The sequence below is a fragment of the Columba livia genome, chromosome 5 (assembly GCF_036013475.1).
Source record: "Columba livia isolate bColLiv1 breed racing homer chromosome 5, bColLiv1.pat.W.v2, whole genome shotgun sequence".
Taxonomy (NCBI): Eukaryota; Metazoa; Chordata; class Aves; order Columbiformes; family Columbidae; genus Columba; species Columba livia.
Genome location: NC_088606.1, coordinates 18213134 through 18235553, shown reverse-complemented (window position 1 = coordinate 18235553; position 22420 = coordinate 18213134). Strand labels below are relative to the sequence as shown.

Below are 22420 nucleotides of genomic sequence, written 5' to 3'. Positions count from 1 at the left end.
TCCTGCTGAAAACTGCATTTCTCTGTACTTCCTCTCTTGCACTGGTCTGGAAATCTGCTGCTAATCCCTTGTCGTGTCAGTTGAACCTCCTCTTGGTTTCAAGCTATAATTTAAAAGGAATATACTTACATTATCGGTACTATTTCCCTGCTTCAGAAAGTAACATTTTATCTCTCTTAAAATGGTACCTTCCAAATCCTACCAGACTCCATTTGAAATGCAAATAATTCTCAAGGAAACTACTAGTTATCTATTTTTAGAAAACCCCTCTGCTGCCTCTAACAAAGACTTTTTCATCTGTAGTCCCAGATTTCAATACTTTTGATACTTAAAGTGAAAGCCAAAAGATAGTAATTTTTAAATTCTCTCAGAAGTAAAATACTGTGCAATTTTGACTCTCTGAAATCTAAAAAGCATATTTGGAGATAAAACTGTACCTTACAAATAATTAACAACTAACGTCAACAGTCAAAGATAACTATGTTAGGTACTATGCACATATTTAGTATGAGATAAGCTTTTATCCTAAAAGCTTGCAATTAAGCCTATCAAAAGTGACACAAAGAGATGAGAAAGAGACAAGATAATAATACATTAATTATTATTAGCATAAAAAGAGTCATAGCATACCATTTGCCTAGTCACTGCAAAGTATTAGCACAGTCAAGTGTCTTTAAAAAGGCACCTGAAAATGATAACCTGACTTAGGTGGATCTCTCCTTCTTCACATAAAGGGCAGCAGAAGGGATCATGAAGGAATTTCAGGGAAAATTAGAACAGACAGAAGTGTCTGACAACACTGCTAGGCCAAAGACCAATGAACTGAAAGCACAAACCTCAGTAAAACACACTGCCAGATTTTGTTCTATGAAGCAAGAGTCTAGAAGGCAGTTTTCCCCTCTCAAATGTGTTTATGATTTCAGTAAGACACAATCTAACTTTGTGATCTTGCTGGATTCTGTGTACACTTACTGGAGATTCAAATACTCACCTCATCAGTGAGAAACTCCTTACTCAGACCAAAGTCTGTCAGCACCACATGGCCATCAGAATCGAGGAGAATATTCTCAAGTTTTATATCCCGATATATAATCCCCAACTGCAAACAGAATACAAGAAGAAGTATTTTCAAAACAGTATAACCACATCAAGGAGATATTGTTGAATGCATTTAAACAAGAAGCAAGCAAAACTCCCATTATTAAGGTAACCTGACACCTGAAAGTTGCACCTCAAAAGGACGATTTTAAAATACCTTTGAAGAAATAACTTTGAGACAAAAATTATCAGAATTTACACTGTGCATTAACATCTTAAAATTTAAAGGTCATACTATATTGTTTGAATTTAAAAATAACTTAATACTTGCTGTTGAGTACAAAACTTAGTTCAGCTATCATTAAGAATGAAAATGGACGGTTCTGTCAAATGTTCTATTACAAAACATGAATGTATGGTCTAGACTACAAATCTACTTACTACCTCTCAGAGCGCTTTTCATATCTACAGTTCACAGAATCATAGAATGTCCTGAGCTGGAAGAGACCCACAAGGATCACTGAGTCCAACTCCTGTCCCTGCATATGACAACCCCACAGTTCACACCATGTGTCTGAGGGTGTTGTCCAGTCTCTTCTTGAACACTGTCAGGTTTGGGGCTGTGACACCTCCCTGGGGAGCCTGTTCCAGGGCTCCACCACCCTCTGGGTGAAGAACCTTCTCCTAATGTCCACCCTAAACCTCCCCGGCACATCTTCCTGCTATTCCCTCAGGTTCTGTCATTGGTCACCAGAGAGAAAAGATCAGCACCTGCCCCTCCTCCTCTCCTTGTGAAGAACCTGTAAGGTCATATGTGCCAAAGTTTCAGAACTCTGTTTAATTGCATCAAAACTGGGACAACTGAACATCTGTGCAACATTAACACTGTTTATGTCGACTACAAATTACTTTTGCTGACATACTCCACTTCATATGGATTAGTAAAAGCTAACAATCATTTATCAATAACACTCTTCATGCTGCAGACAAATACTTGTATCCTTAATCTGGTGCACATGAATAGACATTGCATTAGGAAGTATTTCTAATTATAGAACTAATGTCCCACTGCTAGATTAAGTTACTTTGAATTTAAAACAATCTAAAAAAAAAAAAAAAAAACAACCCACAAACATAATAGACACCAGTTGTCCTTACTAATTTTGTATGATGTGAAAGCAATATAATTGTAGGATAAAGTTACTTTACCTTGTGGAGATGTTCAAGTGCCAAAACGATTTCTCCAATGTAAACTTGCACCTCATTTTCTGAGAATCTCTCTCTGTGTGAAAGATGAGTAAACAATTCTCCTCCATTTATATAGTCTAAAAAGTAGAACAAAGAAACTTGTAATTTCACTTTCTGACCATTTTCTTATTGGAATATTAATAGGTACTTAAAGTTATTTAATAAGATATTCTGGGAGCAGATGCTTTTACTTTGTTTAATTCAGTAATATCTCATGTTCTACAATGCTCCATTTCCTTCTTAGAGTACTGACAGAAGAACACAAGCAACTTTTAAATAAGTACCAAAACCATAAAATAAGCCTCAAATATCTGTAATTTATAAAGATTAGTATTTTTTGCAAAAAACAGTCTTTTAGTTACTTAGGAATATTAAAAGAAAGGAGTACAAATGGTATCTACAAACAGAATACTTGTATGGTCTTATGAAAAACTTAAGAGCAACAAGGCAGACTCATACAGGGAAAGGCAATTCAGAAAACAGGTATTAGGCGAAATAATCAGCTACAGCAATTATAAGTTTTACCCTTTGTAAGGGGAACTTTGATGACAAAACATACTTGAGGAGATTTGTTAGATTATTTCCACATACATTCCGCCATGGCAACCACACTCTCATTCTTTGCAGGCTCTGACAAAAGGGTTTTACCACAGAGGGTGAAAAAAAGTAATGATTACAACAGAGCTCCACTGCAATACAAACACAATGCAGAGGTAGAGCTGTTTATGCCACAAGTTGTATCAAAGCCATTAATTCGCAACCCCACAGCCCCCACATTGTTTGTGAGGTCTACATATACAGAGCAGGGAACATGCCCCACAACCTCCTACTCAACACTTTCCTGAATATGGTTGCTATAGATTCCTTGGTATAATATGTAAATCCATTTAAAAGGTTCAATCCTATCACAGGTAAGTTAATACTCTGAAGGAAAATGCATATCTAGAAATTATAGACATTCTGAACTCTTTCCTCCAGTTCTCTGTTTGGGAAGCAATATTAGTGGAATCAAACCATGTGAGGAAGATAAAGTAAGCATATGAAAAAAATTATAATAAAGTATAAATGACCTGCATTTTACAATTGCTTTCTTCTTCCAAAAAAACTTTGTCATTTGAATCATGGATAAAACAAAGATAAGAAAAGTAAATTTTTTTTACAGTATTTCTAATCAGAACAGCTAACTTAGGACTGAATTCCCAGGCACTGTGACAGATACAAACCAAAGCTGGCAGAGAAGTGGCAAAACAAGCCTAATTCTACACAGGTTATAAGACTAACCACAGCTGTATTAAACACTGTACTGAGGCTCCAATTCCAAAACCTCTTGAAACTGAAATGATGTGTTGCTCATATACTAAATTCAGGTAGGTACAAAAACAGAGACTGGTTTCCCCAAAAATTCAGAAGACTCTGAAACACATACACTCCAAAACTACATCAGTGATTCACAGATTTATACAATGAGAGATAAAAACGTTGCAGCAAAGAGTTATTTTTTTGTCAGGGAGCGTGTGAAGCCCAGTTGAGGAAAATTGTTCTGGCCTCAACTGATATTCTGAGAATAGATGCATGTAGACTTCATGGGGAAGTAAAAAACAGAACAAAATGCCTTCAGTCACACATCGGCTTTGACTTTCTTGCTGTAAACATCATCTTAACATTGTATTGCAGTGAGCATGTGCCCAGACTGCACTATCCACTATGTAATGTTCTTCAGAACTACTGGGCTCCCTTCCCCTTGGACTCTTATAAGAATATGTCAAGCTTTTAATTTTCCCTTCATATAGGGGGGTTTTCTGCCCTTCTGATTATTCTTGTCACCTAAGTTTTCCATTACTGTGTATTTATTTTTAGGTAACTCCATCCATCTCAGGTGTGAGGGTTTTTGGTTGTTTTTTTTTTTTGGTTGGTTTGCTGTTTTATTTGGTTTATTTTTGTGCATGTGTGGTTTCGGGGTTTTTTTGGTGTGTTTTTTTGGTTTTTGTTGTGGCAGTTTTTTTGTTTGTTTTAAATAGTTCTAATGTGATCTCAAATGTATTCTATCAAAATATATTACAATTATATTAAAATTTTCAACTTTCATTTTCGAAAGGAACCTAGTGAACACTCCATTTAAGCTTGAGCTCCTCAGATACCTGTTTTATCTCACTGTAGTATATGAAACTAAGGTTTGTGCATAAAACACCTACCTAAGCATTGACAGCCAGTGATACAGATTCATATAATATTAATAAATATTTATTAATTTAATCTCTAGATCAACCTGTGAATAAAGGTTCAATAAATGGAAGTTATGAGCTAAAAGGAACTGCAAAACTTATACTTCAACTAAAGGCTCATTTACTTCTTCAAATAATTCACTACAAAACTGTATTCTGCATCCAGGCATTAATGTGGTCATTCATTTTCCTGTTCTTTTATAATACCCTAAGTAGTCTCTACAAATTGTTTGTATTTTTGTTACAGATACATCTTAAACACCAAACACAAAATTTGCTGCTGATCTGAAAGGCAGAAATATTTCTTATTTTAGAGTGGTACCAAGCCTTATGAACAAGCTCTACTTTCAGCACAAAATTGCGTCATTTTGGATTGCCTCTTAACGTCCAAAGACTGAACACATACAAGTATCTCAATACTCAAAGATCAAACAGTTTCATAACAACAAGTTTTGGGAGGAAATGTTTCATGAAGCACTGAGGTCTAGAGTTGATTTTCACACCCTTTTGCAGCTCATGAAGTAAATGTTCCTCATTATCAGGAAAAATCCTTAGTCTCTCTGAGAAAGACAGGACTCTTCAAAGGCAATTAAACTGGGGAATAAAGCAAAAAGGAATATAACTCCTTAATCTCAGCATCTTTGCCCAAAACGTTACTGTCCTGAAAAAGGATGGTGGTGGTAGGGAGTAGAGAGACAAGTGCATATGGAAGTTATATCCAAGCTGAAAACCGTAAGAAAGTTCCTTATCTATCTTCTGCCCACCTTACAAATGCTACACCAAGAGATGTGGTTCTTCACATCAAAATGGAAAGCAAAACGGCCAGGACAGAAGTGGAATTAATAATGTTCTAATAAGGCTCGCTATACAATAGTATTATCAAGTGTCACTTGTAAATAGGAGATTTACAAAAGTTACTATACTTCATTTTGATAAGTTCTCTCAATGCATAAAACAAGAAACTATCCACAATACTTGTATTTTCACCAGCATTTTACAGCCACAAGCCATACCAACAACTTGCAGATTCCAGTGCTGTGAGGAATTTGGCCAAAAATAAATAAAAGCACAATCATCTTTAACTGGCATCACCCACACTACGAGTGCATTTGTTCAGGAAAGACCTGCAGCATTTCAGTGCTAAAACAGGGTACTAACTGGTCAGCACAGTGACAGGTAGTCCTGTCCTCTCAGACAGATGACAACCTTTCGAAAACACCCATCACATTGAAGACAATATACAATGTGTTCTTAAGAATGAGATGTGCACTATGTTTGAACTAGAAGGCTCTCTACTGCTTAAGTATTTCCTTACTTTTTTTTTCTTTCCTGCCAACTAACACCAGTAATAAAGTCATGTTTGGTCATTCCACCTTACCAACAACCTCTGTGCCACAGACACAAGAGCAGCACGCAGAGAATATAACCTGAATCACTTTAATGCCCACATTCATATAGATCAAGAACTTTTTCATTCATTGTAGCATGCAGTATATAATACATAATAATATAGTATATAATAATGGTTACAAAAGTGAAAATCAAAATTTCATCCTCTAAGTAAGTTCAAGAAAATATTTCTCTGATTTAGGTCATGTAAGTCAGCGACACTTTTTTGTCATGTCTTCTGCCCCAAGTCAGAATAGAACACTGAAGTTCAAACAGGAAAACCACAAACACACTGTTGAAGATGAACAGAATTTTACTTCCTATAGTCTCTCATGCAATCTCCAAACACACAGTACTTAAGACCACATGAAAAAACACCCTACAAAACACTAAGGAGATGAAAAGGAAGATTTATTTTTTTTTTTTCCACTAACGTAACACTTGAATCCTGAAAACTACTCACCTAAAATGAGATGAAGCTTTGTATCCGTCTGGAAGGCATAATGTAACGTGACCAAAAACGGTGATTGCCTGATGTGCTCCAACACTTGTCGTTCTGTCCTTGTGTGCTCAGTTGTTTTGGCTTTTTGAACTATTGTTGCTTTCTTCAGTACTTTCATGGCATACAGCTTTCCAGCATCATGGCCGCTTACCTTCCTTACTAGGAACACTTTTCCATAGGCTTAAAAGAGAAAAAGTGGGGAGAAAAACCTACAGTCACTTACTTGTACTACAGGTGTGGCTGATAAGTATTTTCATTTCTTCATTGTTATAGCAAACAGTAACTATTCAGTACAAAAATCTTCCAGAACGTCTGGTTTTTTTTTGTTTGTCTGACCGTTTCTGAGCAAAATTTCAACCAAATGAGCTTCAGGACTGAACACAGCAAGAGTGGGAAAACCAAACAGAGCTTCAGCATTTAAAAACAATTTTCAAGACTTCTGATTTTTTCCTTTTAATTACCAAAACTCCCATACCTAGAATTTAGCAAGGGTTCAGAATACAAGAAAGGCTATTATTTTGTCCTCAAAACAGTTGGCCCATATCTGCACAACTACTGTGCTTTCATTACTAGTTTTATAGCACTGAAGTTCCAAAAACCAAGAGAAAAGCTAATGAATTCTTCCCATCAGTATTTAGTACATAAGAACATTCTAAGGCTCCAATACTGGATTTGAATGAGAATAAGCTAGAGGAATTACCTCAAAAAGAAAAGTTATCTGAACACTAAAAGAAATAGTCAGCAGGACCAAAAAGTAGTCTTTCCAGAGTCTTAACTTATTGAATCTAGGTGTTCTGTTTACGTATTTGGTTAAAAATACACTCAATACTGGAGTAATAAGTGGCAAATGTCAACTTTTTCCCCCCCCTTCCTTAAATAAAAAGGGCTTCTGGGAATTGCACACAAGTAAATTTGACACCTTTACTAGGCAAACCTGCAGAAATAATAAAGGTTAGAATCACGCAAACGGGACACTGTGTGACCAGAATGAGTGTCACTTTTGTAGATGGTAGTAATTATTCTACTAATAATCACTCAAAGGAATCAGGAGGAAGGAACAATGATATGATTGACTTATTTAGAATTCCAAGGTACTTAACGACTTCCCTTACAAAAGGGTCTTAAAACCACTAAATCATGGATCCAAAGAGAGGGCTCCTCTTATGAATCAAAAACTGTATTAGTAGATAAAACACAAAAAGGTTAAAAATAAACATTCAGCTTTTTTAGCGAAAGGAGGTCACCACAACAACTCATCCTGCCTGTTTCAGTCATACATGAACAGTGAGGAAGGTGATTTTCTTGATTTAGTAAATTATCCACTCAACAGAAATCAACTGCTGAAAACTATACCACAGTATCAACATATTAAGTAGCTGAAAAATAAAGTGGCAGATAAAATTCTGAATAAGTAAATGAGTAATCCACAGGAAGTATAATAATTAATTGTGCATGGTGCTATAACTTAGGGAAAAGAAAATACCTGGAGTTACCACAGAGAATCCTATGAGAAAACATCAATGGTAATCAAAAAAGCAAATTAATGTTAGAACTTCAAGGGAAGCACTGAAGGGGGAAAATGACACAAACATATCGTTCCTCAGACCTTCAACACAAAACCAGAAATCCTTTATGCTGTGGTATGAACTCTTTGCCTGCTCCTATCTTGAGTGATGTACGCTATTTCGGTTTCTCCTCCCTTCTGTCCCCAGCTCCCTTCCCCCATCAGAAAAAAAAAAGGTATAGGAGTACCTTAAAAAAAAATACAGAAAAGGATAAAAGAATTCTTCTAATTATGAAGGAACACACTTATACTTTTTAGAGTATTTTAAATTTTTAACTGTCTAGCACAGCATGAAGGTAAGTAAAGAACATTTTTTCCTTATATCTAGAAATAAAATAACTAAGGTAATGAAATCATTAGGTATTAAGATTAAGAACTGCCAAGCACACACACAAGTGGTTAAGCTGTAGAACTACTGTTACATTATGCTGCAGATGTCAAAAATGTAGATGAATTTAAAGAGATGAAATTCTTGTGGGAGAGGAGAGCATAGGCAAGCGCTGCTAAACACAGAAGAGAATCTGTGGCTCAGGCAGACCCCAAACCACCGGCTGCCACACGGTCACTGAGGAAATCACCAATGTGTGCTTCCCCATCTACTTGTGGGGTCTCCTTAAGCCATCATGAGAGGCAGAACACTGAACCAGCTGGGTGTTCTGTCCAAACCCTATAATTATCTTCACATTACTGTCTCAAGGAGAAACCGTAAATACATTAGACAGGTTATACTGTCCTGATGCAAGACACTCAAATTTAGTTGGTCTTTAAGAATGTTATAGCATACACTGCTCCAGGTAATTATGTGTAACTCCAGAATTTTCCTGGTTTGTTTCGTTTTTCCAGATAGGTAATAGTTTTCAATTATCAACTGACATGGGTTGTTTTTTCCTACAACTGCATTCTGGTTCATTCAGTATACAAAAGTGATACTGCTCATTTAACGAACAATTCTTTTAAGAAGCCCTTTACTTGACTCATCGCACACTAAGGAATCATGCTTGCCTTCTTTATAGAACACATTATTCTCAAGAAGAGCTTTCATAAAATAAGTTTTCACAATATATCTGTCAAGAATAGCAAATAGAGTCAGAATAGGTTACTGTAAACGTACCTTTCTATTTTGGGAGACAAATGTGAGACATCCAGCGACAAACTTTTTCAAGATGTTCAGTAGTATATCATATTCCCCAACTTCAGTTATGAAATCTCAAGTATATTTAAGTTTGACTCAATAGTCACCAGCAGGTCATCAAGAAATGGATAACCATAGATGTAAAAAGATTACCTTAGTAAAATAGGCATGGGCCATAAATCCTGTCACAGTGTACAGACATAAGTAATCTAAACCAAGGCTGTATAGACCATAATATGTGACCACAGTAATACTGTTATGCATATGAACAATTTTAATGCTATTCATCTATTTTTCCAATCTCAAATGTTAAATTATTTTTAGCATCTGAAAAACAGGCCCTTACTACAGAGCACTGGTTTAAAATTGCTGCTTCAAAAAGTATTATTTATTGATACATCTTTTTAAGGAGTTACTTCTCAAAAAAGTAGATAACACTTCTGCATTCTACTACCACACAACAAAACCAGTATGGAGAACGGCCTTAGCTGGCATTTTTCAACTGCTTAAGGGAGCAGCTCTAGTTTTTACCAGTTTTCAACTGGAGCTTGACATTGAACTTCCTTGTGCCTCTCTGCAAAGCCCAGTCTAGAGCATGAAATGGGGGTTTCCTTAGGTAACCAGATAACAGTTTTATCAGAAATGTTAGAAAACATTAAGTGAAGCTAAATTCAACAAAAGCCCCTAGATCTTAACACTTGGCTACCCGCACCTTTAAAAACACTTTATAAAAGCATACAATAATGCATCTTAAGTGGCAGAATGCTAGCAGTATATTAACAGCACCTACTACAGCTTTACATAAAACATAGGAGAAAATTATCAGTAAGTGCAATAGCTGTAAGAAAATCTCTAGACACTATAGCAGTGTTATCATAGAAGAATTTGCAACATAGAGCTTTACCACGGTACAAATTGTTTCTTCAGAAATCTGAAAAGACTGACAGAATGATGAGGATTCTCAGCAGTTTTGATGAGAATAAATCTTAAGTAGCACTATTTTAATCAAATGACTCATGATATACTCAACACCAGAGTCCCTGATATCACAAGAAATCTACTTAAAAGACAACACTGCAAAAGTAATTCATTTGAGTGGCAGCAAGGAGAAGAAGGCATGTAAGCTAATTGCAAGAATACCCTGACCTGATAATCTTATTTCAGAAAAGCTTTTTTGAATTTCTCAGAAAGTCACTTTTTAATGTTTATTCTCAAAATCTAATGCTATCTCAACTATTTCCAAGGCAGAAATATTTAGCCAGCAATATATCCCCCATAAAGAAACACACACAGTCACTCAATACCCCCAAAATGCATTAAAAATATTTTGAATGATGGAAGAACCAAAAGACTACATAATACATGCTAGATATATATACACATACACATAAACTAGGTCAGACTGACCTCGCAGTTTAATAAGAGAAATAAAAATCTGAACTAAATAAAAAAAAACAATTATTAAATGCAGATTGATATGGATATCAGGCCTGTAAGATGAATAAGAGATTTCATACCAGCAATTTATACTAAATTCCCACTTAATTTGTGAGGCAGAATAATATAATTGCTGGTTAAACTTTCCTTTCACCACTGCCTTTTTCATGAATGCACATTCATAGTAATACACACTATCGTTAAGTAACAATTCAGCAAGTCATTAGAATATTCCAAAGTACACACTTGCTGAAAGGCAATTAAAAATAAAGTATTCTTTGCGCTTTTTTGTCCTTTCTGTATAAATGCAAGCACATTAAGCCATTGCATCATGCCAGCCAACTTACAGAGAAAAAGGCAAGTAATTGTTATTATCCCACAAAGGATGGTTTATGCAGACTTCTAAATCCATCAAAACTTGACATTTATATACAGATGGTTTTAAAGTAATGTTTTCAAGTGTTAACATCAGCTACAGGTCTTAAATTACTTTTCTACTGTTAGTGTGAGAATAATAATGAGACAACAACAGGAAAAGGCTCAGAGGCAACAAATATTTAATGATTTAAATAATTTTTACTGTATTCTTGCATGATATATGCCTAATGACCTCTTTCCTCTGCACTTTTTATTGTTAAAATCATCTTTAGATTTTATCTTCTTAAAGAATTTAGAGGCAGAACTCTCACTGTGCAGATATCTGTCCATATAAATTAAAATTTGGGATGCAGCAATGTCAGAAAGGCATATAGGTCTGGCAGCTAAAAATGGGGAAAAAAAAAGCAGTCAAGCAAAAACCTTAACAAAGATCAAATTCTAGTTTTTTGAACAAATGAGACATTCTTGGTCATCTTTACTTAAACATTAGATAGGCAAGAATCTTCAATGCACCTTTTTCAACGTTATTATTTTCCCACAAACAAGAACTGTCCTATTAACAAGTGAGACATGATAAATAAGAATGGCAGAAAGTGACAGGAGAGAGTAAGTTACATCTTGAAATGTATGTTCTATCTGTATTTTGCCTCTGTGCTTCTTCTGTTATTACAGTAAAAAGGTATTTTATTACAGTAAAAAGGTACTGTTATTACAGTAAAAAGGTATGGAAGGCAATACGTGCCTAATTTTTTTTTCTTTCTAAAAGTAAGTTTTTAGAAGAAGGCTCTCATACGTAAGACAATCTACCACCACATAAGCATGCCATTCATTTTTAGTTATCACAATAATTAAGGTAAATTATTTTAATCAAAATTGCTTTGAATTGCTGCTGAAGTCAGATGAAGTCAGAGCAACTAACACCCTACTTACTTTGTTCCTTCTTAAATGTAGGATTGCATTTACAGTTATACTCAACCACCTCTGTCATTAGTTCCAGTGAGAATCTGCTACTGATCTCCAATCTCATTTCTAGATTCTTTCAAAATTCTGTGGTGGATGAATAGGACAAATTCGTCCAGGTTCTGAGATTGAACACAGTCCCCTCTTTTTACAGAAAAATAATTTCCTACTTCCAAACTCCCTCTCCAGTTAGCCATCCCACCTTCCATTTAGTATTCACCATGGCTGTCCTCAGCAGAAACTGAAGGAAAACACTGACTGGAGTTTGGAATTATTTTTAGACGCTCCCTAATTTTGGCTCACTCTTCTGGGCACAGTAACCCCACTTTCTTCTTCCTCCTTTTATGATAGCATTTTATATTTTCTTCAATATGTTTTGAAAGTTCTAACAATTTCACAGTCTTGTCTTTATCAGCATACTTTGACCTCTCAGACAGAATTTCATTATGCCTTCTTGTATGACAAGTTTTTTTGAGCTGTTTACTTAAATCTGACATTAATCCTATCAATTTTCTTCCCTTCATATGAATATATGCTTTACATTCTACGTAATATCTTCCACATACAAGGACAATATCCTTGCCGTATAAGTACTTCACTGCAAAACATCATGTATAAAATAGTCTCTTTTCTATATGGCAGGTATATTCTTGTTTCTAATTATTTTTTGTTTTCATTAGTGGACTTTACTTCAATTAGTAGACCAGACTATTAGGCAACATGTTCAGGGACCACTTGTATTGTCTCTTCTTAAGCACAGTTGAAAGACAATGAAAGTGGCATTTATTAAAATCAGAAGAAACAACAGTTAAGAAGAAAAAAACTGAATAATCTATTGAATAATCTATGTGTAGAAAAATGTGTGACCTGGAACGCACTCTACAATTTTTATTGTTTGTTTTAAAAACACATTTACAAAGAATAAGCCAGGTGGGCACACATAAACCAACACAGCCACCTCCTCTAGTTGTTTCCTTAGCAACTTTGGGAAGCAACTAGATTACTTTGCTGTAAAGTAACTGTGTTGTATAGAATAGACAGTGGCTTTCTATGTCACAGGAAAAAACCCTTTAACTAGATAGAAGGGGCAGCTGGAAACATTAATTCAATAGACAGGAACTCTGAAAATTTCAAATTAGCAAGGCTACACAGAAGCAGCAGGAGAAAAGGACTTAAATGAAAACAAAAAGAGTCTGGAATTTCAGAAAGTATATACTGAGTAGAACACACACAAGTCAGAGAAGTCAAGTAAGCAATAATTTGCTCCCAGAGCAATAAGTACTTTATTAATAGTTTTATTAACAGTGGCACAGTGTAATGTATTTTGTTTTACTGATGCAAAGTGTTACTGATTTCTTCAATGTGGCAATATATTCTATTAATAGCTCTTAATGCAACATAAAAGGATTCAACTCAGATTAAACAGGTACTAAATTAGGTTTCTGCTTCCCTGTCTTTTCCTGTGAGACTTAGGTGAAAAGAGGAACGTGTGTATTATGATATTCTTTTAACACCAAAAAGCAAAATATAACAAGCATGCTTCCAACTGAGAAAGCATGTGCAACAACAAACCAGACAAAAAGGAATGGAAGAAAGGAAAAATGCAAATTAAAGAAAATAAGTACAAAATTACACTAAGCCATAGCATGAAAATGTTACCACAAAAAAATTACTTCCTCAGGAGAAACATCAGTACCCAAGGATACTACTTCTAATACTTTTTTTGTTGACTTTTTAAAAAATTGAACTTAAAAGTTAAGATTTAAGTAAACCTTCACTGCTGTTGCCTGAAAATAACACCACCAAGTCTATACAAAACTACCACAACTATATATACTTAAGTAAGGTATCATTTAACATATTTTGAGTATCTTCTTTAGTTATTCCAGTTGCTTCATAGACTATATTTAAAATATTGTAATTAGTTAAAATAGCATCTACAGTCACCACTTAATATTACTGTGAGGTTTCAATATATTCTGCCTTGCATTATTGTAGACCATTTAAGTATCAGATCTTTTAAAAACACTTTGCATGCTGCATAACTCCCCAGTGAAGAATTTTAAAACAGCATTACAGCTTTTATTTACCATTAGCTATATTACAGTAATGTCAGTAATACCCAAAAGCTCACACCAGGATCAAGCTTTCACTGTCAGAGTAAAGATAGTTCTTGCCTAAAAATACACAGCAAGACGTACACAGTAGCCATCAGATGCCCTCTTCCTTATTTTTCCTTGAAATTGCTCCTAAAAAAACAAGAGCATAATTTTTGTGATGACCTCAACCCTCAGCCCCATCTTCAACTTCATAGAATTTACTAGTGTAAACAAACAGGGAAGTTCTTAAAATTGTCAAAAAGCCCCAACACCTCAAAACAAAAAAAAACACCTCAGTTCTCTCTTATCATCCTGCCCATAATTTGGGGGTAAATTACAAATGAAGATACAATGGCTGTTTGGAAAGATCTCTAAATCCCAGGAATCACCCTGCCTTGCCCACAGACCCTGATTAAAAACAAAGGGAGAAAAAAAGACCAAAATAAAAAAAACACACAAACATGCCACCCCCCCCCCCAACACAACCCCACTTGAAAATACTTCATTATTTCAGAAATTTGAAATATATCAACTTATCACTTTTTTCTGTCTGAAAGGCAAAGGGCATCTAATAAGCACGTGTAACTTGCAACTTAGCAACCAGGCCATTTCTGTTTAGAAGGATGGCCTCCAGCTTCACCATGATTAGATTGCCAACTATACACAGATAAAAATTAGACATACATTGAAGAAAATATTTCCTTTCTTACTCCAGTAGAATGAAAACTACAAAACAAGAAAATTAAGACTCCTAGTTACCAACACAGAAGGCATACAAATGTCTTCTGAACTTTTTCCTCACCTTTTTGCGAGAGCAAGCCTCAGGATGACAACTGAAATGCAGACAAATAGTTCTGTACAAGAGAGTACCAGTTCTCAAGGAGGCCTCACTCTTGCACAAATCTTTTAATACAAGTCTGCAACAGGAGCCTGCTATTCCAAATATTTTTGACTTATGTTACTGTGATTATAGACAGTCTCCTGTATGTTTCTTCTCATTCCCCCAGGTAAAAATATACTCTGGTACAAAAACTGAGAAGTCAGAGTAGTCATATTCATTCCTCCAACCTCAATTCAAGTATAAGAACAAGAAGTTGCAGGCCTAAACAGGACCCTGCAACTCATGACACACTTAAGAAGATGTAGTAAAATTTGCATGCTAACAGGTAGTTAGAGTCTTATGAAGTTTTTGAAAAATAATCTCTCTGCTATCGAAGTTGTGGGGAAAAAAGCAAGGTACATTGTACAAGACAGAGTCAGTAAGATAGCTAAATAACTGAATGTATAGCCCCAGACTTTTCACACGCAGCAGGTACTGCAAGGTCTACAGCATTTAAGTTGGTTTTCCGTATTTAAGATGGAGCCTTTGCACAACAATTCTTGTTATTGACAAAGTAGTTCTAGAACTTTCTAAAAACTAAATTTTTGCGAAGTGGCTTGTAGGTTATCAAACTAACAGCAGAGTCAATGTGTACAAACTCTCTGTGGTTCTGTAACAGTAGATCAAATATTTACAAAAACTTATTTCACAGTAGAACATTTCAAAATCATCTTAACCAAATGAGAAGCAACATGAAGAAAACTGTCTATAATCACAGTAACATAAGTCAGAAATATCTGGAATAGTAGGCTCCTATTGCAGACTTGTCTTAAATGATCCTTCTGCTCTATCAAGTGAGTGAAAAGGACACAGAAACTCTTCTGACCACACCAATTAGAAATATACTAAAAGTGGAGACTTTTTCAGAGCTACATCAAAATTTTGTTGGATGATATTTACAGAAGAAATGCTTTAACACAGGTATAGCCTATTGTGAAATAACGTTCCTTCAGAAGCCTCTTGCAAAAATGAGAGAGGATTTTTACTTATTGCAGTCCCCATTATGCTTCTCAAGCTAGAAAATTAAACAGCCTCACAAGAACATCTAGGAAGGTTGCTGAATCTCTACTACTGGAGGCTTTTCAGAATGAACTGTTGCCAGGGATGATGTAGGTATAACTGACTGTGTCATGGGCCAACCAATTAGAGGACTTCTTCAAGTCCATTCCAGTTCTGTTTTCAGTGATTCCTTGTTGCTGCAAACGCTGCCAATTCAGACAGTCCCTTCCCCAAAAGCAAACAGAGCCAGCTCCATTCTGATCAGGTCACTGGCATTTAACTCTGTCCAGCAACTGGCAAGCAACAAGCTCTGACACACTGTGACATGCTTAAGGCTGAACAGAGCTTCTTGACTTCCCTGATGGTCTAGACTTCTGCAGCACAAACCTCAGGCTATGATTGAAATTACATATTTAAAAGGTGCAACTAGCATCTCCTTGGCCAAAAAAAAAGTAGTACTACTCTTCCTACAAATGCCATTTCAGGACTCCTAGAGTCTACAGGAATCTTTTAGTTCTTGAAGTCTACTAGGTCAGTTTGAAGTCTATGAAGACAGAAGATATTTATGGAGCAATGTGACTATTAGAGCAGGATGAAGACAGGCATGCTTCCTCAGCTTTTTTTTCTTCACATATATGTACACTGTCAATCCCACTGTCAATGCACTGAAATAGCCTTTTCTGAAAGGGGTCACTCAAAAATCACCCTGTTAACCTGAATGAATAGGATAGCTTTGCATTATGAGACTAATGACTACCTGCTATGATTAAGAGCATCCCAGGTAACGAATATTTGGCTAATACTGTTCATGAAGACAACAGGGCTATTTCAGAGGTACTGCCTAAAGACAACAGAAGGAAGTCAAGCTACTACCAGTCTGAACTTGGAGGCTGACACCTATGAAACCAGCAAAATGTACTTTATATTCCCAATGCAACAGTTGCAATATTGTGATCTCAGACTAGTGGAAGTGGCAATGAAAAAGGGAAAAAAAAAAAAAAAAATCAGGTATGGGACTAGCTTTCAGATACACACACACATACAATTAAAAATCCAGCCAATGTTTCTATCAGCGGGAGAAAGGCATCCTCACATAAATGTGTAATTATAAGTAATTTCATTTCTCTCTACCCCACTCAGACCAATACTGACCATTTGAGAGCAGCACAGCTGCTTTTCTACCTATGAATATACATCATATATCTATGAAAATTAAAGCTTCCTTGCCTCTACCGCTAACTACTATAATTTCACACCAAAGGGTGAATTGTTAAGCCTGTTAAATTTAAATACCAAAAAAAATACTTCAGAAACAGAAAAATATACTCAAGTGATTCCATGGCTTAATGAATTTATGAAAGAATCTGTATGACAGCTAAATGTGAAAATCAAAACTTATAACTTCTACAGACCTTGATGATAGTCCACCTTCTGATTATCCCAATCTACTCAACACTGCATCTGATGTTAACACTGGCAAAAAAAGAAATGCATAAACACACTAAGAAGAATAAAAGCTATTACTTTTGGTCTGTGTACAGGCTGCTGGTGGGTGTGTCCCTTCAACAAAGGAGAACAAGATTTATAGTTTGTTGCAAGATTATTAGAGCCAATATCAACTCTAAAACATAGTTGAAGAGTGGAGCATCCTGTTCAATGTTGTATTAGCTCTACTGCTTTTTTTCCAGAAATTCACAAAAACATAGTCTGAAAATTTAATGAAATTATGAAGATTACACCTTAACTTAGATCAGATTTTGCACAAACTGTATTAAATTGTCACCAATCTCAAGCCATTTATTTTCGTTTTTTTTGAAAAAGTACATCTTCAAAGGCACTGTAAACTAGAACACATTGCCTTCACCTTCCCAAAATATTTGTGAGAAAAAAAGTGAATAAAATTATGCTATGTAATACAAAAGTGATAGATCTTCCTAAAGAATGTTCAAATTACCAAAACCTCAGCTAGAATACAAAACAATACTTAAGAGTAACACTTTCAACATTCAACTTAGAACATAGTGCATCTTACCCCCTGTTCCAAGAACTTTCAGGAGTTCAAAGTTTTCAATGCCAACCTTTTCTGCATGTCCTGTCAAATTTGCTGAAGGAAAAAAAAAAAAAAAATCACATCAGATATGTAGTACACTAAAACATCATTCTGACACATTACTACAGCTTCAGTAAAAACAAGTTAGCAGATGAACAAAATAAGCAGCACTAAAAGGACATTCCAGTTGCATATTGTATTCTTTTAATTCAAAAAGCAAAGGAGAACAATTTTCTTGCTGCCATGGGCATTCTTGGAGGTATAAGATCACAGAATAATAACTGAAGCCTATCTAGCTTGTATACACCATTTTTCATCGTATCACTGTGCACCTCCAAAAACAGTTGAGTTTCATCTTGTCTGTAATCTCTAAAGAAAGCAGTCCAGTCACTCCTGAGCCCTAGCACCCCAAATACTCTCATGCTCCTGGATTATATGGTAGTTGGGATGACATAATCAGAGCTCAAATAACCATGCTTTTAATATAGGATTACAAAACTTATAAAGACTCTCCACTATTATCAAGCAGAAAAGAGGTTGAGCCCACAAGTCTGGAAAAAACTAAGCTGCTACAAAGTTATTTCAGTTGTTGCACATTTTAGAAGGAGGAAGTTCTACATTTACACAATTCTATACCACTTTGAGTACTCTCCTTGTCTAACGGGTATTTTTTCTAACCGGGGAAGTGAAAGAGTCCTGTTTAAGAAATTAATTGTGGTGGCTTGATTTGGTATAGTTGGGTTGTTTGGTTTTGTTTTGTTTTTCTTTTATAAGCTGCTAAAAGCAAGCTTTATGCAGTTCCCATTTTTAGTATCTTTCATTGATCCAGGTTAAAAGCAGTAAGGCAGAAAAGTCACTCTGATTACTCTTAACCAAGTTCAGTTCCCTGATCCACTTTAATGAGCAGCTGCATAGCAGTTTTATTAACACAATTAAGGATGCAGCATCCACCAGCAAAAGCTGCATAAACTGGCACAGCTGCTAAAAAATGCCTCTCAAAGAGCAACTTCAAGCCAAACTATGTCTAAAGGCTAATTAAAAAAAAAAAAGCTTAGAAAAGATGTGCAAGAAGCTTTCTATAATAGCAGCACCACAGATTTCAAGTACAAAGATCTCTTAACCAAAAGAAGAACACACTATTTGATAGGAGATGCTGAAATCAACTTACAGTGTTCAACAGAAATTCTCATTTGGTTTGATATTTCTAAGAAACCCTATCAAGACAGTTTGCTTTCTGGATTAATTATCAAAATGTATAGTTAATCTCCATTCACAGAACTACATTAGCTCAACAACTCAAAGCCAACAGAAGACTTAAAGCTTCAGAAAAACATCTGTCTGCAAAGGAGGAACAAGTACAAAACAATTCAAACATTAAATAAATGAAAACGCAAATTTGTGACTTGATCCAGTCCTAGGAATCTGTACACATACGCAAAGTGCATCTAGTTGGGATAAGGTAACATGCATGCTGTCATTCAAGGCACAGATGAAATCTCATCTAAAATATTATTTTAAACTCTTATCATTAATCTTCACGAGTGATTAGTCAAATTCAGAATAAGTACAGAGAGACCCCTTGAAATTACTGGGTTATTGGAAAGTCTAAAACAGCTTTCAAGGTTTTTTTCTTGTACAAACAGAAGTACACATGACAGTGTTTTTTTGCAAATCTGAGGGAATCTACAAGCCATCCTAACACTAAACATAAAAACAAACAAACAGACCACCAAAAAAAAAAAAAAAAAAAACACACCACCAGGGCAGTAAAATTATTATTATTACTTTTGTGATCAGCTCCATTTCAATAACATGTACTAGGCAAGACAGCATCAGAATAATTAACAAACCAACAAGGCAATACGTACCACAGGAGCTAAACTGAAGCTTGTTTTACTATTGTCACTGCAAATAGAACAAATACTGCAGCTAGTGCTACACCAGTCGTGGCTGAAGTCAGCAGTAAGGAAGATGCACTTCTGTGCCAAGAAAGGAGTAAGAGCCTGAGCTAGTGTCTAAATAATATGATTTTTACTTTATTTTATTTTTAAAAAGGGTAGAAAGGAGGACCCCAGGAACTACCGACCAGTCAGCCTCACCTCTGTGCCTGGGAAGATCATGGAACAGATCCTCCTAGAAGCTATGCTAAGGCACATGGAGGACAGGGAGGTGACTGGAGACAGCCAGCCTGGCTTCACCAAGGGCAAGTCCTGCCTGACCAACCAGTGGCATTCTACAATGGAGAAACTACATCAGTGGACAAAGGAAGGGCTACAGATGTCATCTATCTGGACTTCTACAAAGTCTATGACACGGTCCCCCACAACATCCTTCTCTCTAAACTGGAGCGGTATGGATTTGATGGGTGGACTGTTCAGTGGATGAGGAACTGGATGGATCGTCACACCCAGAAAGCAGTGGTCAATGGCTCAATGTAACAACTGGTGTCCTTTGGGGGTCCATACTGGGACAAAAACTGTTTAATATTTTCATCAATGACATAGACAAGGGGATCGAGTGCACCCTCAGCAAGTTTGCAACTACCACCAAGCTGAGTGGTGCAGCTGACAAGGCCCGAGGGATAGGATGCCATCCAGAGGGACCTAGACAAGCGCGAGAAGTGGGCCCATGTGAACCTCATGAGGTTCAACAAGGCCAAGTGCAAGGTCCTGCACCTGGATCAGGGCAACCCCCAGTATCAATACAGACTGGGAGATGAAGGGATTGAGAGCAGCCCCACAGAGAGAGAGAGGGATTTGGGGGTACTGGTGGATGAAAGATTGGACATGAGCCCACAATGTGCACTTGCAGCCCAGAAAGTCAATCGTATCTTGGGCTGCAAAAGGAGTGTGGCCAGCAGGTCGAGGCAGGTGATTCTGCCCCTCTGCTCTGTTGAGACCCCACCTGGAGTCCTGCATCCAGCTCTGGAGCCCTCAGCACAGGAAAGACGGGGACCTGTCAAAGAGGGGCCAGAGGAGGTCACAAAAATTATGAGAGGGCTGGAACAGCTCTGCTGTGAGGATAGGCTGAGAGAGTTGGGGTTGTTCAGCCTGCAGAAGGCTCCAGGGAAGCCTTATTGCAGCCTTTCAGTACTTAAAAGGGGTTTATGAGAGGTCTATGAGGACAGACTTAGCGGGGTCTGTTACAACAGGACAAGGGCTAATGGTTTTAAACTGAAGGAGGAGAGATTCAGGCTAGATGTGAGGAAGAAATTTTTTCACAATGAGGGTGGCAAAAAACTGGAACAGGTTGCCCAGAGAAGTGATAGATGCCCCACCCCTGGAGATGTTCAAAGCCAGGCTGGACAAGGTGCTGAGCAACCTCATCTAGTTGAAGATGTCCATGTTCATTGCATAGGGGTTTGACTAGGTGACCTTTGAAGGTCCCTTCCAACACAAACTATTCTGTGATTTTATGACTCTATAATTAGAACACATCAAGTCACAGACAGAAAGCAGACTGTCTTGAAGCAACTTAATATTACATATTATTCTTCTTAACAAGCACTAAGAATGGTACTCAATATACGCAGTTTCAAAACAGCGTCTTTCCTGCCAGCGACAGCAGGAGTCAGGGGCCATCTTAAATAGACCAGGGCTAGAGCACCCACAGTTTTAATGAAGCAGTGGATGTCACTGAAGAGATTCAGGACACAGAACTTCTCTGAATACCAGCTAAGTGAGTGCTGAATTCAGAATGGGAAGAAATTTTTCACTGAGAAATCCACTGATTTGCATCTTCCATTATGGAGTGCTCCAGAAAGGTTTTACCATCTCACATCCCTTAAGAGTTGTCAGCAGAAATCTTCTCAATTAAACATCCTTCTAGAAAGCAAAATAGTCATTTAATTCTGCTGTGTTCTTGGAACTGAATAGGCAGATTGAGAGAGTGGAATACAGAAAAACACTGCATCTTCAGTAACATGGTAAAAGCTTGTAGTGCTGGCTATAGTCCTTAAAAGAGGTCAAGTCCTAAACTCTATCTATTAATCCAAAATGTACCATAAACTCAATTTAACTGCTGTTCCACATTCAATAACATTAGTCAGACCTTTCCCACTTCCATGAAGTTACACAATAAAAAGCCAAGTGACACCTAGTTTGAACTATTATGTACTTGTTTCAACATAAGCTGTAATTTTCCACTATCCACTTAGTCCCATTTTTACTTCAACTTAGAGCAAAAATAAAACATGTAGACAGTTCTGAACTCATATCAAAGAAGAGCAAATGCAATTCATGTTACTCTGAAGTCCAGGATCACAACTAGGATAACCGGGGTGACAACTGCTCATTCTCTATATTGAATGCCCAAGGAGAAGACCATCTGAGGCAGAAAAATATTCAAGATCTCACAAAGCTGCTGATCCTATTCTAGAAGGCCTGGAAGCCAAAAATGATGACAGATCTCTGAAGTACTAGCTAAGCAGAATACAATAAGTGGAAATTCAGAAGCATGAAATGCTGTGGGAAACATGACAGGAAATTATCATTACCATTAGGAAAATAGACTGAAGCTGCAG

At 36.5% G+C, this 22420-nt stretch overlaps 1 protein-coding gene across 3 annotated transcripts in view; it reads right to left on the bottom strand.

Moving 5' to 3' along the window:
• The window catches only part of RPS6KA5 (ribosomal protein S6 kinase A5), an 84092-nt gene that overhangs the window by 54805 nt on the left and 6867 nt on the right, over positions 1–22420 (bottom strand). The window contains exons 1-5 of one of the 3 annotated variants that reach the window (XM_021292409.2): positions 17881–17933; positions 17261–17321; positions 6361–6579; positions 2248–2363; positions 992–1099 (exon numbers count right to left, since the gene is read on the bottom strand). In XM_021292409.2, the coding sequence (XP_021148084.1) occupies positions 992–1099; positions 2248–2363; positions 6361–6517 (381 nt within the window). In that variant the 5' untranslated portion in view covers positions 6518–6579; positions 17261–17321; positions 17881–17933. Of the gene's footprint in view, positions 1–991; positions 1100–2247; positions 2364–6360; positions 6580–9074; positions 17223–17260; positions 17322–17880; positions 17953–22420 lie in introns of those variants that run through there. The other 2 variants (XM_065063662.1, XM_021292410.2) reach the window with 2 other exon arrangements.